At 40.9% G+C, this 17,115-nt stretch overlaps 1 protein-coding gene across 2 annotated transcripts in view; it reads left to right on the top strand.

Moving 5' to 3' along the window:
• LOC126248575 (cullin-2) overlaps nucleotides 1–17,115 on the top strand; it is a 190,678-nt gene that overhangs the window by 61,902 nt on the left and 111,661 nt on the right. For both annotated transcript variants that reach the window (XM_049949681.1, XM_049949680.1), the window contains exon 9: nucleotides 1,026–1,241. In XM_049949681.1, coding sequence (XP_049805638.1) covers nucleotides 1,026–1,241 — 216 coding nt within the window. The remainder of the gene's footprint in view (nucleotides 1–1,025; nucleotides 1,242–17,115) is intronic.

Below are 17,115 nucleotides of genomic sequence, written 5' to 3' on the forward strand. Positions count from 1 at the left end.
CATGGCTTTTCACTAGTTGTTATTTTCTAGCATTGAATTGGTGAGTGAATTGATGGATTGCAGTAGAAGGTGACTGCAGTTGTCAACATGTTGCCCACAGAAGCTAACTCTGGTGTTGTTCACAGCAGCAACCTCAGAAGTGGAGTGTGTTGTGCTTTGAGATACACAATCTGGCCATTATAAAATGCGCTGATATTAGGCATTGTGCCTATCTGGTACACAACTTCACACTGGTGACCAGTGCAGTGTCTGATGACATCCCTGTCACATGGCACACCAATCTATTCCATTCATTGTGATGACAGGTGTCTCCAACATATCAGCTGTCTCTAATTTCATTACTCTTGTTTGTATACACTCATTTTTCCAAGGTTGTAGTTAATTCAAATTTATTGGCCAGTTGAGTATTCAAATGATGATTTTCCCCTATTCTTCTTATCTACTTTCCCCTCCCTCCTTTGTCAAATGATTATAATTAATATAATTTAAAACTGACCATTGTTTTATATGTGGTTCTCATTAGAGCCCAATTTGCTTTCAGCCATTCTGTGTTGATCCTATTTTTAGATTTGCTGATTCTAAACATTTTTGTTACTTCTCTGGCATATACAGTGCTGTGTTTGCTTCTAATGTCTCCCTGGATCATTTTTTCTCCCTCTCTGAATCACCAATGAAAGTTTCTTTTATCTACCAGAGCTTCAGTGCTATGCTAAGTCCTTGTGCCTGTCCCATCACTCATACGGGATTTCAGAATAACCTGGTTATCTAAGTCTCAATCTTCTTGTTGAAGGTGAATGGTGATCTGTATTTCACAGTGTGGACAAATCTGGGCATTTAATCTCCAGTTTTCTACCTGCTTTTATGGAAGTCCTCACTATTTTGCTTGTTCCATTATCCTTACTGCTTCTGGACATAGGCATATTCTGCTGTGTGTTCGTGTATGTGCTGGCATTTCACTGCAGATAAATTGTAGTGAAATATATGGTAGAGCTTTCAATAGTTATATTGCTTTTCTTGTATTTCAGCTAGCAAAATACTGTGACTCTCTATTGAGAAAGTCAGCAAAAGGGATGTCAGACACAGAAATAGATGATCGGCTAGCACAGTCCATAACAATATTTAAGTACATTGATGATAAAGATGTCTTCCAGAAATTTTATTCAAGGATGTTAGCCAAAAGATTAATACATCAGCAGAGTCAGTCAATGGATGCTGAAGAAGCTATGATCAACCGACTGAAAGTAAGTAATTACTGAGTGATTGTGCAATTAAATGTCCATTTACATTGTGCATGCAGTATGTAATTCATATATAGTGCTAACACTGAAGGAGATGGCAGTAGTTTTTGCTGTTGCTGCTAATATTTTCTTCTTTCAGAATTCACTGTTTTTATTTTATAGATATTCTACAAGTGTAACTTTGGTAGAATTTTTTTCAGATATGAAAAAATTGAAATTGTGAGGGTAAAACTATTCAATTACGTGGAAGCAAATATTGCTACAAACAGTGGTGAGTAATTAAGATGGCAGGGCAACATTTGATTCTGAGTAACCAAGAGTATGATAGGAACGTAATCTTTTTTTATTAATTGAGGGGACAAATAGCTATAAGTATGTAATGTTAAGCAGTATTGATCAAATTGCAGGCAGATCATATTTTTAGTAAAAACACGTTCTTTGCTAGTAACAAAAAAAATGTATCACATTTGTCATGACAACCAAGACTTTTTATTCCAGACAGAATCATCAATAACTTTTTCAACTTAACAAATCGGTTACTTAATTTATAATGCATTTTCCTAATACATATTAGATCACTCATTAAACACCCCACAAACATTAGTTAAAAATTGTCATTTGTCTAGTGCAATTTGCAAGGTAGTTGTGCAATTATTCTGTACACGAGTTCAACAGTGTTCAGTTACTCACAGACCCCAGTTTTCTGTGAATCTTTGATCCTGTCTGTCTCTCCTATGTTGTTGCCAAATATGTGATGAGGTAGCAAAAGGTCCTTTCCAGTGTGGTGGGTGTGGCACGTATTAAATTGCTGTTGTGACTTGATGGTAGGACTGTTGCGTGTATGGGACCTCATGTTGGCTCAATATAGATACTGAACATTTTTCTTTCTCACCCATAGGTTTTCTCCTCAGCCCTTACAAAACCACGCAGACCATCTTTGTCCAAGAGAGGTGCCTTTCTTTATTCCACATGCTTCTGCACTTGGGTAAACCTACACATTTTTACAACATAATGTCTGATGACTTTGTGAAACACTTGCAACAGTATGTCTTCTGACAGGAAGATAGGAGGATATGAATATAAATTGCTTTTCTTTAATAGCATCAACAGTTGAACACATCATACTGACTTCCACATGGAGGATATGAGGACATAGAAATAGGCATACCTGGTGTTGAGCAGCAACTTAAAAAGTATTGAAAACAAATAAGTCAAACGCATGGGTGGCGCCCCAGTTTGATTTTACATAGAGTACTCTTTGACGTTGACACCTTGCATTTATCATGAATTTGTCACCCAGTGCAAAGCCCTAAGCAACTGGAAAAAAGTGCAGATGACTCCTATATATAAGGAGCGTAAAAGAACAGGCCCGTAAATTACAGACCAATATCCTTAACTTTGGTTAGCTGCAGGATTATTGAGTTTATTGTAAATTAGAATATAATAAATTTCCTTGAGACAAAAAAGTTTCTGTCTTCAAATCAGCACGTATTTAGAAAGCATCACTTGTGCAAAACTCAGCTTGCTGGTGCCATAGTGGACCAAAGACAATCCAACAGCTAGTCAGGATTGCCAGAGGGCACTGCAACATCTCAAGCATCATCCTCATCACTTGGCAGCATCTGTGGACGAAGGCTTGCTATATGATGAAATGCAGTAACAAGGAATGCTGGGAGTGATATGTCTCCTTCTTGGAAAGGGGTACATCTTCATTCCTTGTGTGGGTCAGTCTCCTTAGACTACTCGGCCACCAAAGACCAACAAATGTCCTGGGTCACCTCCTTCATGGCAGCATATTTACTGATGTTTTGGTTCTTGCCAAACGCCTCACCTCTTTTTATGTGGCAATGTTTCGAATGTATAAAAGATAAGTTGAAGATATCCCCCCTGTTCTTTACACCCCATCATGCAATATTACATAATGAACCTTTCACCGACTGGGAACTACTTCATCCTCTTGGCTCCTCACCTGATATTGTCCCAGGTCCTGATTAGATTGATAATCAGATGATTCAACATCTAAATGTTACTCAAAAAACTGTATCTTCTCAGGCTTCTCAACAATATTTTGCTTGATGATCTTTTCCCTTCACAGTGCAAGATAGTATCATTGTCCCAATCTTTAAACCAGGCAGAAACCCAATGTTCATTGACTGCTATCAACCAGTTAGCCTCACCAATGTGCTCTGCAAACTGCTTGAAAGAATGGTAGCCTAATGATTATGCTGCTTTTTTCAACCACAGTTCCATTTGTCTCCCCATTAGTGTGGTTTCCAGTATGGTTCACAACCAACTGTCAGAGTAGGTTGGAGACAGCAATCCATCAGGCAGTTTTCTAAATGCCAACACTTTTCATGGCAACCTTTTTTGGCCTACATAAGGCATGCACCACCACTTGACGCCATCACGTTTTACCTGCACTCCATGACTGGGACTTATGATGTTCCTTATCTATTTTTATTCATCATTTTTATCCCACTAGTTGTTTTGGTCCTAAGGTGGTACATCACTCGGCTTCACATTGATTGAGAATGGTATCTTGCAGGGCTCCGTGCTGAGTGTCATGCTCTTCCTCTTGCAGTCAGTGGGCTAGTAACCTCTATTAGACCTCTGGTTTCTCCGTGCTGTATGTCGACAACTTTTGCATTTGTCATAGTTCCCAGTATGTAGCCTTGGCTGAACATTAGCTGCAAGGTGGCCTCTGAAAGGTCTCCACTTAGATGGTTTCCCATGGCTTCGAATTCTCTCCTGCTAAAATGTGAGTAATGCATTTCTGTCATCGTACCATGGTCTGTCCTGACCCAGACCTCTACTCAAATACTCAGTGCTTTGACAGTTTTGTACAGTATTGAATTTTGGAACTCCTCTTTGATAAAAAGCTGACATGGCTATCCATATATGTTAATTAAAGACTAGCAGTATGTAAAAGTTTACCACTCCTTGCTTCCTTGTCGACACATCTTGGTGTACAGATCACCCTAACCTCCTCCATATTTACTGGACCTTGGGTCTCGTCCTGATGGTTGCCAGGTTCATGGCTTAGCAACACGGTCAGCATTGAAATTGTTGGACCCAGCCAATCATTGTGGAGTAAGACTGACCAATGGTGCTGCACAGCCTAGTCCCATAAACAGTCTCATTGCTAAAGTGGGAACTTCCCTCTTCAGTTTCGACAGAACCAACTCTGGCTTACTTATGCAGTCACCATCTGACAATTTCCTAATCATCCCGTTTATAAAATTCTTCTTGCAAACAAGGGACATTGACTCCATGGCACCTGCCCTTTGGTTGGATTTCTTCAAGGACCTCAGCCTAATCCCTTTAAAATGTGCTCCCTCCCCATACTTTCCCACGCACCCTCCTTTGGTTAGTACCCATACCATGAATTAGGGCTGATCTATTTCAAGGATCTAAATTTTGAGTTGTCTCCATGGCCTTTCGGCCTGTGTTCCTCTCAGTTCTTCAGAAGTATCATGGTGCTATCATAATTATCATGGTGCTATCATAATTTACACTGACAGCTCTAAAACCATGTGTAGGACAGGATATGCTGTTTCATATCCTGCTGGTCAGGAACAACATTTGTTGGCAGGAACATATAGTGTTTTTACAGTGGTGCTTATAGCCATTAACAGAGTTAGGCGTTTGATTGATGCTACTCTTGTCACCCTATGTTATCTGCTATTCATGACTTTATTTCTGACCTTAGCCATGCTGCCCATTCAGTTGTCTTTCTCTATGTCCAATGTCATCGGCATACCAGGGAATGAACTGGCCAACAGTTTGGCTATAGAAGTGGTAACTTTCCTTACATTCTCTTTTACTATCTCAGTTGTAGATTTGTGGGTGCAAATAAAGACTTCCCCTCACTCGTAAATGCACCAACATCTGGTTGGATAATACCCCGTCTAATGAACTCCGCACTATCAAGGAGACCTCCCAGAAGGAATCCACTGTCCTGTGTTACCTCTACATCGATTATACCAGGTTAAGTCGTAGCTTTATTTCATGTAATAAGCCTTACAAACAGTAGCTCATATCCTGGTGGAATGCCCCCTCCTTCTGGATCTCCATGCTAAGCATACTAACATTCACAAACAACTCATGGACATTTGAACTGGTTCTCAGTTTTCTGTGTGAAAGTAGTTTGTATTATCAGATATAAGGTTTTACACAACTTTTGGGATGGAGGCAAGGCGCTTGGGGTTGGGATGTCTGCCGTTGCGTGCACCTTTGATGGCTGCCCTCTTTCACTCAGTTTTAATTGCTTTCAGAAGTTTTCTTCCACATCCTAGTTCCTATTGTAGAGGTAGACTGCAATAAATAGAGGGTGTCTTCTTCTTTCTGCTGCTTTGACTATAACGGATTGGCTGTGGGACAGCTGTGGGAGGTACAGCCCCTGCTGTGGTGGTAGTTTAGAAAATTTGAAAGGGGAAATGGATAGGTTAAAGTTAGATATCATGGGTATTAGTGAAGTTTGGTGGCAGGAGGAACAAGACTTCTGGTCAGGTGAATTTAGGATTATAAGTACAAAATCAAATAAGTGTATTGCAGGTCTAGGTTTAATAATGAATAAAAAATAGGAGCATGGATAAGCTACTATGAACAGTATAGTGAATGCATTATTGTAGCCAAGATAGACATGAAGCCCACACCTACCACAGTAGTATAAGTTTAAATGCCAACTAGTTCCACAGATAATGAAAAGATTGAAGAAATGTACGATGTTATAAAAGAAATTACTCAGATGGTTAAGGGAGACGAAAATTTAATAGTCATGGAGGACAGGAATTCGATAGTAGGAAAAGGAAGAGAAGGAAAAGTAGTAGGTGAATATGGACTGAGGGAAAGGAATGAAAGAGGAAGCCGCCTCACAGAATTTTGCACACAGCACAGGGCATAGAGCATAACTTAATGATGTCTAACACTTGGTTTAAGGATCATGAAAGAAGGTTGTACATGTGGAAGAGACCTGGAGATACTGGAAGGTTTCAGATAGATTATATAAAGATAAGACAGAGATTTAGGAACCAAGTTTTAAATTATAAGACATTTTCAGAGGCAGGTGTGGACTCTGACCACAAACTATTGGTTAGGGACTGTAGATTAAAACTGAACAAACAGCAAAAAGGTGGGAATTTAAGGAGATGGGACATGGATAAACTGAAAGAACCAGAGGTTGTAGAGAGTTTCAATAGAGCATTAGGGAACGATTGACAAGAACAGGCGAAAGGAGTAAGTTGAAGATGTATGGGTAGCTTTGAGAGATGAAATAGCAAAGGTAGCAGAGGATCACATAGCTGAACAGACGAGCGGCAGTAGAAATCCTTGAGTGACAGAGGAGATATTGAATTTTGAAAGGACGAAATATAAAAATGCAGTAAATGAATCTGGCGAAAAGGAGTACAAACGTCTCAAAAATGAGATCGTCACGAAGTGCAAAATGGCTACGCAAGTGTGGCTAGAGGACAGATGTAAGGATGTAGAGGCATGTATCACTAGGGATAAGGTAGATACTGTCTACAGGAAAATTAAAGAGAATTTTTGATAAAAGAGGACCACCTGTATGAATATCATGAGCTCAGATGGAAAACCAGTGCTAAGCAAAGAAGGGAAAGCAGAAAAATGGAAGGAGCATATAGAGGGTCTATACGGGGCCAATATACTTGAGGGCAGTATTATGGAAGTCGAAGAGGACATAGATGAAGATGAGATGGAATATGTTGTTGTTGTGGTCTTCAGTCCTGAGACTGGTTTGATGCAGCTCTCCATGCTGATCTATCCTGTGCAAGCTTCTTCACCTCCCAGTAACTACTGCAACCTACATCCTTCTGAATCTGCTTAGTGTATTCATCTCTTGGTCTCCCTCTATGATTTTTACCCTCCACACTGCCCTCCAATGCTAAATTTGTGATCCCTTGATGCCTCAGAACATGTCCTACCAATCGGTCACTTCTTCTTTTCAAGTTGTGTCACAAACTCCTCTTCTCCCCAATTCTATTCAATACCTCCTCATTAGTTATGTGATCTACCCATCTAATCTTCAGCATTCTTCTGTAGCACCACATTTCGAAAGCTTCTATTCTCTTCTTGTCCAAACTAGTTAAGTCCATGCTTCACTTCCATACATGGCTACACTCCATACAAATACTTTCAGAAACGACTTCCTGACACTTAAATCAATACTCGATGTTAACAAATTTATATTCTTCAGAAACGCATTCCTTGCCATTGCCAGTCTACATTTTATATCCTCTCTACTTCGACCATCATCAGTTATTTTGCTCCCCAAATAGCAAAACTCCTTTACTACTTTAAGTGTCTCATTTCCTAATCTAATTCCCTCAGCATCACCCGACTTAATTCGACCACATTCCATTATCCTCGTTTTGCTTTTGTTGATGTTCATCTCATATCCTCCTTTCAAGACACTGTCCATTCCGTTCAACTGCTCTTCCAAGTCCTTTGCTGTCTCTGACAGAATTACAATGTCATCGGCGAACCTCAAACTTTTTACTTCTTCTCCATGAATTTTTATACCTACTCCGAATTTTTCTTTTGTTTCCTTTACTGCTTGCTCAATATACAGATTGAATACCATCGGGGAGAGGCTACAACCCTGTCTCACTCCTCTCCCAACCACTGCTTCCCTTTCGTGCCCCTCGACTCTTATAACTGCCATCTGGTTTTTGTACAAATTGTAAATAGCCTTTCGCTCCCTGTATTTTACCCCTGCCACCTTCAGAATTTGAAAGAGAGTATTCCAGTTAACATTGTCAAAAGCTTTCTCTAAGTCTACAAATGCTAGAAACGTTGGTTTGCCTTTCCTTAATCTAGCTTCTAAGATAAGTCGTAAGGTTAGTATTGCCTCATGTGTTCCAACATTTCTGCGGAATCCAAACTGATCTTCCCCGAGGTCCGCTTCTACCAGTTTTTCCATTCGTCTGCAAAGAATTCACGTTAGTATTTTGCAGCTGTGACTTGTTAAACTGATAGTTCGGTAATTTTCACATCTGTCAACACCTGCTTTCTTTGGGATTGGAATTATTATATTCTTCTTGAAGTCTGAGGGAATTTCGCCTGTCTCATACATCTCGCTCACCAGATGGTAGAGTTTTGTCATGACTGGCTCTCCCAAGGCCATCAGTAGTTCTAATGGAATGTTGTCTTCTCCCGGGGCCTTGTTTCGACTCAGGTCTTTCAGTGCTCTGTCAAACTCTTCACGCAGTATCTTACCTCCCATTTCGTCTGCATCTACATCCTTTTCCATTTCCATAATATTGTCCTCAAGCACATCGCCCTTGTATAAACCCTCTATATACTCCTTCCACCTTTCTGCCTTCCCTTCTTTGCTTAGAACTGGGTTTCCATCTGAGTTCTTGATAATCATACAAGTGGTTTTCTTCTCTCCAAAGGTCTCTTTAATTTTCCTGTAGGCAGTATCGATCTTACCCCTAGTGAGATAAGCCTCTACATCCTTACATTTGTCCTCTAGCCATCCCTGCTTAGCCATTTTGCACTTCCTGTCGATCTCATTTTTGAGACGATTGTATTCCTTTTTGCCTGCTTCATTTACTGCATTTTTATATTTTCTCCTTTCATCAATTAAATTCAATATTTTTTCTGTTACCCAAGGATTTCTATTAGCCCTCGTCTTTTTACCTACTTGATCGTCTGCTGCCTTCACTACTTCATCCCTCAGAGCTACCCATTCTTCTTCTACTGTATTTCTTTCCCCCATTCCTGTCAATTGTTCTCTTGCGCTCTCCATGAAATTCTCTACAACCTCTGGTTCTTTCAGTTTATCCAGGTCCCATCTCCTTAAATTCCCACCTTTTTGCAGTTTCTTCAGTTTCAATCTGCAGTTCATAACCAATGGATTGTGGTCAGAATCCACATCTGCCCCTGGAAATGTCTTACAATTTAAAACCTGGGAGTACACTAAATTCCATTAGAACTACTGATAGCCTTGGGAGAGCCAGCCATGACAGAACTCTACCATCTGGTGAGCAAGATGTATGAGACAGGCGAAATATGCTCAGACTTGAAGAAGAATATAATAATTCCAATCCCAAGGAAAGCAGGTATTGACAGGTGCAAAAACTACCAAACTATCAGTTTAATAAGTCATGGCTGCAAAATACTAACATGAATTCTTTACAGACGAATTGAAAAACTGGTAGAAGCTGACCTCGGGGGAAGATCAGTTTGGATTCTGTAGAAATGTTGGAACACATGAGGCAATACTAACCCCATGACTTATCTTAGAAGCTAGATTAAGGAAAGGCAAACATATGTTTCTAGCATTTGTAGACTTAGAGAAATCTTTTGACAGTGTTGACTGGAATACTCGCTTTCAAATTCTGAAGGTGGCAGGGGTAAAATGCAGGGAGCGAAAGGCTATTTGCAATTTGTACAGAAACCATATAGCAGTTGTAAGACTTGAGGGGCATGAAAGGGAAGCAGTGGTTGAGAAGGGAGTGAGACAGGGTTGTAGCCTATCCCTGACTTATCTCAATCTGTATATTGAGCAAGCAGTAAAAAAAACAAAAGAAAAAATTGGAGTAGGAATTAAAATCAATGGAGAAGAAATAAAAACTTTGAAGTTTGGCGACGACATTGTAATTCTGTCGGACAGCAAAGGATATGGAAGAGCAGTTGAACAGAATGGACAGTGTCCTGAAAGGAGGATATAAGATGAACATCAGCGAAAGCAAAACAAGGATAATAAATGCAGTTGAATTAAATCAGGTGATGCCAAGGGAATTAGATTAGGAAATGAGACACTTAAAGTGGTAGATGAGTTCTGCTATTTGAGGAGCAAAATAACTGATTATTGTCGAAGTAGAGAGAATATAAAATGTAGACTGGCAATGGCAAGGAAAGCATTTCTGAAGAAGAGAAATTTGTTAAAATCTAATATTGATTTAACTGTCAGGAAGTATTTTGTGAAAGTATTTGTATGGAGTGTTGCCATGTATGGAAGTGAAACAAGGACAATAATTTGTGGCACAACTTCACTAGAAGAAGAGTTCGGTTGGTAGGACACATTCTGAGGCATCAAGGGATCACCAATTTAGTACTGGAGGGAAGTGTGGAGGGTAAAAATTGTAGAGGGAGACCAAAGAGATGAATACACTAAGCAGATTCAGAAGGCTGTAGGTTGCAGTAGTTACTTGGAGATGAAGAGGCTTGCAGAGGACATAGTAGCATGGAGATCTGCCTCAAATCAGTCTCTGGACTAAAGACCACAACAGCAGCAGCAGCAGCAGCAACAACAACAACCACAACAACAAACACCACCACCACAACAACAACAACAACAACAACAACAACAACAACCAGTGCTGGAGTAACTTTTCGATTCCGCAACTGGAAAAGGTGAGAATCTGAGGACACGAGGTCAGGTGAATAACATGGGTGTGGAATATCTTTCAACCCAACTCCTGTGTAATGTTTTTTATCAGTGCAGTAGAATGCAGGCTGGTGTTACCATGGAGTAGCATCACTTCACACAGTCTTCCTGGTTGTTGTTTTTCTATTGCATGTGCAAGACATCTCAGTTGTCGCCGCTAAATGTCAGCAGTGTTGGCTACACTTCGAGGAAGCAGTTTGTAGTATATCACACCATCACTGTTCTACCAGATGCATAACATTATCTTTTGTGGATGTGTGCAGGGGAGTTGTAGGAGGGTTGCTGCTTTGTTTGAGCTCAACCATTTTTATTTTTTATTTTCCTTACATTAGCATAAAGACTCCATTTCACATTAACAGTAACAATGCAAGATTGTTATGGTCGATGTTGTTCATGAATGTGCTTGTATATATTTTGTACTGATGGCTAAACAACAAACTGGCTTAAAATAAATTCCATATGTATGGAAAAGTTCCACAGAGAGTTTCTCATTTAAAAATCACATTTGAATGTTGGGTGTTTGTGAAAGGGTATTGTTGTGCCTCATGAGAAAAACAGAAAAGTCTACCAGCACATGTATGAATTTGACAGTGGCAGGATCATGGCCTGTCGAAACTGTGTGTTATTGTTCCAATATATTGCTGCTAACATAGATGTGGATCCCATGACTCTCATGTGAATATGAAATTAATGGTTTCAGGCGGGCTGTACTCAGCACCATGCAAGATCTTAATGGCCCACCTGGGATCATGAGTCTGTTGCACTAGTTGTAGCATCAGAATACATTGAAATGGTTATTTCATTCAGACACACAATAAGGGTTGGTGCTGAGGTTTTAAAATACCACACATATGCTTATAGACACAAGAAAAATTAATAGAAGTATTAAGACTACAATACTGACAATTGAATTTGGATTAATGTTTCTGGAAGATTCAAAAGACATAATCTTGTTTGCTTCTTGGATGAAATTTGACTCAGTGCTGGTAGTTGTTAGACTTTTTCTAGGTATCGTAGTTAAGTTGTTATCCTTGGGGAAACTAGTCAGAGAATGGCTTGCATATGTTAGTACGTATGATTCATTGTAATAAACTGGCAACATTTTAATTAATGAAAACTTTCCAGCTGTGTGAAAAGTAGTTGGCTCCAACGTTAGGCGGGTGATGGAGCCCCTTAGGGAAATAGCGGAAAGGTTGGGGAAGAAGGCTAGTGTTCACTCTGTCTGCTTGCCGGGGGGTCTCATCCGAGATGTGGAGAAGGCCCTGCCAGCGGCAATAGAGAGCACTGGGTGCACCCGACTGCAAATTGATGCTCATGTCGGCGCCAATGACTCCTGCCGTCTGGGTCCAGAGGTCATCCTCAGTTCGTACAGGCGGTTGGCGGAATTGGTGAAGGCGGAAAGCCTCGCTCGTGGGGTGGAATCTGAGCTAACTATTTGTATTATCGTTCTCAGAACCGATTGCGGTTCTGTGGTTTGGAGCCGAATAGAAGGCTTAAACCAGAGGCTCAGGCGATTCTGCGGAGATCTGGGGTGCAAATTTCTCGACCTCCGCTACCGGGTGGAGAAATGTAGGGTCCCCCTGAATAGGTCAGGCATGCACTACACGCCGGAAGCGGCTACAAGGGTAGCGGAGTACGTGTGGAGTGCACATGTGGGTTTTTTAGGTTAGAGAATTCTCTCCCTAGGCTCGACAAGACGCCTCCTGAGACACGGCAAGGTAGGATTAGGCAAAATGCAACAGGGAATAACAATATTAATGTGCTAATAGTAAACTGCAGGAGCGTCTATAGAAAGGTCCCAGAACTGCACTCATTAGTAAACAGTCACAATGCCCATGTAGTACTAGGGACAGAAAGTTGGCTGAAACCAGACGTAAACAGTAATGAAATCCTAAACTCAGATTGGAATGTATACTGCAGAGACAGGCTGGATAGTGAAGGGGGAGGCGTGTTTATAGCGATAAGAAGTGCAGTAGTATCGAAGGAAATTGACGGAGACTCGAAATGTGAAATAATTGGGTGAAGGTCATGGTTAAAGCAGGCTCAGACATGGTAATTGGATGTCTCTATAGGCCCCCTGGCTCAGCAGCTGTTGTGGCTGAGCACCTGAAAGATAATTTGGAAAATATTTCAAGTAGATTTCTCCACCATGTTATAGTTCTGGGTGGAGATTTTAATTTGCCGGATATAGAATGGGAGACTCAAAACGTTCATAACGGGTGGCAGGGACAAAGAATCCAGTGAAATTTTTTTAAGTGCTTTATCTGAAAACTATCTTGAGCAGTTAAACAGAGAACCGACTCGTGGCGATAACATATTAGACCTCCTGGTGACAAACAGACCCGAACTATTTGAAACAGTTAACGCTGAACAGGGAATCAGCGATCATAAAGCGGTTACTGTATCGTTGATTTCAGCCGTAAATAGAAATATTAAAAAAGGTAGGAAGATTTTTCTGTTTAGCAAAGGTGACAAAAAGCAGATTTCAGAGTACCTGACGGCTCAACACAAAAGTTTTGTCTCAAGTACAGATAGTGTTGAGGATCAGTGGATAAAGTTCAAAACCATCATACAATATGCGTTAGATGAGTATGTGCCAAGCAAGATCGTAAGGGATGGAAAAGAGCCACCGTGGTACAACAACCGAGTTCGAAAACTGCTGCGGAAGCAAAGGGAACGTCACAGAAAACATAAACATAGCCAAAGCCTTGCAGACAAACAAAAATTATGCGAAGCTTAATGTAGTGTGAGGAGGGCTATGCGAGAGACGTTCAATGAATTCGAAAGTAAAGTTCTATTCACTGACTTGGCAGAAAATGCTAAGAAATTTTGGTCTTATGTCAAAGCGGTAGGTGGATCGAAACAAAATGTCCAGACACTCTGTGACCAAAATGGTACTGAAACAGAGGATGACAGACTAAAGGCCAAAATACTAAATGTCTTTTTTCAAAGCTGTTTCACAGCGGAAGACTGCACTGTAGTTCCTTCTCTAGATTGTCGTACAGATGACAAAATGGTAGATATCGAAATAGACGACAGAGGGATAGAGAAACAATTAAAATCGCTCAAAAGAGGAAAGGCTGCTGGACCGTATGGGTACCAGTTCGATTTTACACAGAGTACGCGAAGGAACTTGCCCCCCCCCTTGCAGCGGTGTACCGTAGGTATCTAGAAGAGCGTAGCGTTCCAAAGGATTGGCAAAGGGCACAGGTCATCCCCGTTTTCAAGAAGGGACGTCAAACAGATGTGCAGAACTATAGACCTACATCTCTAACGTCGATCAGCTGTAGAATTTTGGAACATGTGAAACCCAGCTCGCACTATTCGTTCACGAGACTCAGAGGGCCATAGACACAGGTTCCCAGGTAGATTCCGTGTTTCTTGACTTCCGCAAGGCATTCGATACGGTTCCCCACAGTCGTTTAATGAACAAAGTAGAGCATATGGACTATCAGACCAATGTGTGATAGGATTGAAGAGTTCCTAGATAACAGAACACAGCATGTCATTCTCAATGGAGAGAAGTCTTCCAAAGTAAGAGTGATTTCAGGTGTGCCGCAGGGGAGTGTCATAGGACCGTTGCTATTCACAATATACATAAATGACCTTGTGGATGACATCGGAAGTTCACTGAGGCTTTTTGCGGATGATGCTGTGGTATATCGAGAGGTTGTAACAATGGAAAATGTACTGAAATGCAGGAGGATCTGCAGCAAATTGATGCATGGTGCAGGGAATGGCAATTGAATCTCAATGTAGACAAGTGTAATGTGCTGCGAATACATAGAAAGATAGATCCCTTACCATTTAGCTACAAAATAGCAGGTCAGCAACTGGAAGCAGTTAATTCCATAAATTATCTGGGAGTACGCATTAGGAGTGATTTAAAATTGAATGATCATATAAAGTTAATCGTTGGTAAAGCAGATGCCAGACTGAGGTCCATTGGAAGAATCGTAAAGAAATGCAATCCGAAAACAAAGGAAGTAGGTTACAGTACGCTTGTTCGCCCACTGCTTGAATACTGTTCAGCAGTGTGGGATCCGCACCAGACAGGGTTGATAGAAGAGATAGAGAAGATTCGACGGAGAGCAGCGCGCTTCGTTACAGGATCATTTAGTAATCGCAAAAGCGTTACGGAGATGATAGATAAACTCCGGTGGAAGACTCTGCAGGAGAGACGCGCAGTAGCTCAGAACGGGCTTTTGTTGAAGTTTCGAGAACATACCTTCACCGAAGAGTCAAGCAGTATGTTGCTCCCTCCTACGTATATCTCGTGAAGAGACCATGACGATAAAATCAGAGAGATTAGAGCCCACACGGAAGCATACCGACAATCCTTCTTTCCACGAACAATACGAGACTGTTATAGAAGGGAGAACCGATAGAGGTACTCAAGGTACCCTCCGCCACACATCGTCAGCTGGCTTGCGGAGTATGTATGTAGATGTAGACATGTCAAACATACCATATGATAAATCACGGTGGATAGCAGTTAAAATACTTCCATTTAATTTGAGTGTTAAAGATAGTTCAGGTGTATCAGAATCTTTACACATAAATGTCACATCAGAGGTTGAATTGAAGGAGTAAATTATACCATAGTGACACCTTTGAAGATATGACTGATAAAGATGCATTGAAATTCTAGGGCAGTCATCTCTCGGAGGACTGTTCACAAACAGTTCTTTCTCACACTTGTATATTTTACTATCTAAGAAAATTGCTGATTCTTGGCAAATTAACTTGGTACCACATTTATACATATGCACATCATACTTATAATATCTTTGACTGTTACTGATCAGTAAGTACCTTAGTTAATACGTATTGTGAATGCCGGCCTGTTGCCACGTCACAGTGTGAGTATGAACATGTCAAAATTATGCTTCCATCTACCAGTGATATAGAAATAAGAACAGTTAATTCGTGTGCAATCATTTTCTAGCAAGCATATAAATTATACAGTGAAGAACCAAAGAAACTGGTAACCTGCGTAATATTGTGTAGGTCCTCTGCCAGCACGCAAAAGTGCCGCAACACGATGTTGCATGGACTCAACTAATGTCAGAACTAGTGTTAGAGGGAATTGACACCATGAATCCTGCATGGCTGTCCATAAATTTGTAAGACAAGGGGATGGAGATCTCTTCTGAACAGTACATTGCAAGGCATCCCAGATATGCTCAGTAATATCTGGGGAGTTTGGTGGCCAGTGTAAGTGTTCCCAGAGCCACTCTGTAGCAATTCTGGACATGTGGGGTGTCACATTTTCCTGCTGGTATTGCTCAAGTCTGTCAGAATGCATAATGGACATGCATGGGTGCAGATTACACACATGTACCCTGTCAAGAGCCGTATCTAGACGTATCAGGGGTCCCATATCACTCCAACTGCACAGAACCCACGCCATTACAGAGTCTCCACCAGCTTCAGCAGTTCCCTGCTGACATGCAGGATCCATGGATTCGTGGGGTTGTCTCCATACGTGTATACGTCCATCTGCTCGATACAGTTTTAAATGAAACTCGTCCTAGCAGGCAACATGTTTCCAGTCATCAACAGTCCAATGTTGGTGTTGACAGGCCCAGGCTAGGTGTAAAGCTTTGTGTCGTGTAGTCATCAAAGGTACACGAGTGGGCCTTCGACTCCGAAAGCCTATATCGATGATGTTTCGTTGAATGGGGGCACGCTGACGCTTGTTGATGACCCAGCATTGAAATCTGCAGCAATTTGCAGAAGGGTTGCATTTAATTCACATTGAATGATTCTCTTCAGTAGTCATTGGTCCCATCCTTGCAGGATCTTTTTTTGGTCGCAGCGATGTCAGAGATTTGATGTTTTACTGGATTCCTGATATTCATGGTACACTCGCAAAATGGTCATATGGGAAAATCCCCACTTCATCGCTACCTTGGAGATTCTGTGTCCCATCACTCGTGCACCAACTATAATGCCATGTTCAAACTCACTTAAACCTTGATAATCTGCCATTGTAGCATTAGTAACTGATCTAACAACTGCGCCAGACACTTGTTGTCTTATATAGGTGTTGCTGACTGCAGGGCTGTATTCTGCCTGTATACGTATTTCTATATTTGAATACGCATGCCTATACCAGTTTCTTTGACACTTCAGTGTAATAATTATTAGGTTATGTCGCAGTAGATGTTTCATATGTTCATTTAACAGTGGGGTCTGCGAGAATTGGTCTGGATGCAGTAGCATGCTGCTTAGTCAGTTATTTTAACCACTTGCTGGGACTGGTATTAAATTAAGATAATTGATTCTAGCATTTGATAGACTTCAGGAATTCTTAATAGTAGGGTATTTATGTGAACACTCACAACATGCAATACTTGGAAGAACCTGCAGTGCGTAGCATTCATCTCACTAGGCATTATGTTGTTGAAATGTATAATGAATTGCCTTACAATCCAATCAATAAAAACTCTGAGGTTA

The sequence above is a fragment of the Schistocerca nitens genome, chromosome 3 (genome assembly GCF_023898315.1).
Source record: "Schistocerca nitens isolate TAMUIC-IGC-003100 chromosome 3, iqSchNite1.1, whole genome shotgun sequence".
Taxonomy (NCBI): Eukaryota; Metazoa; Arthropoda; class Insecta; order Orthoptera; family Acrididae; genus Schistocerca; species Schistocerca nitens.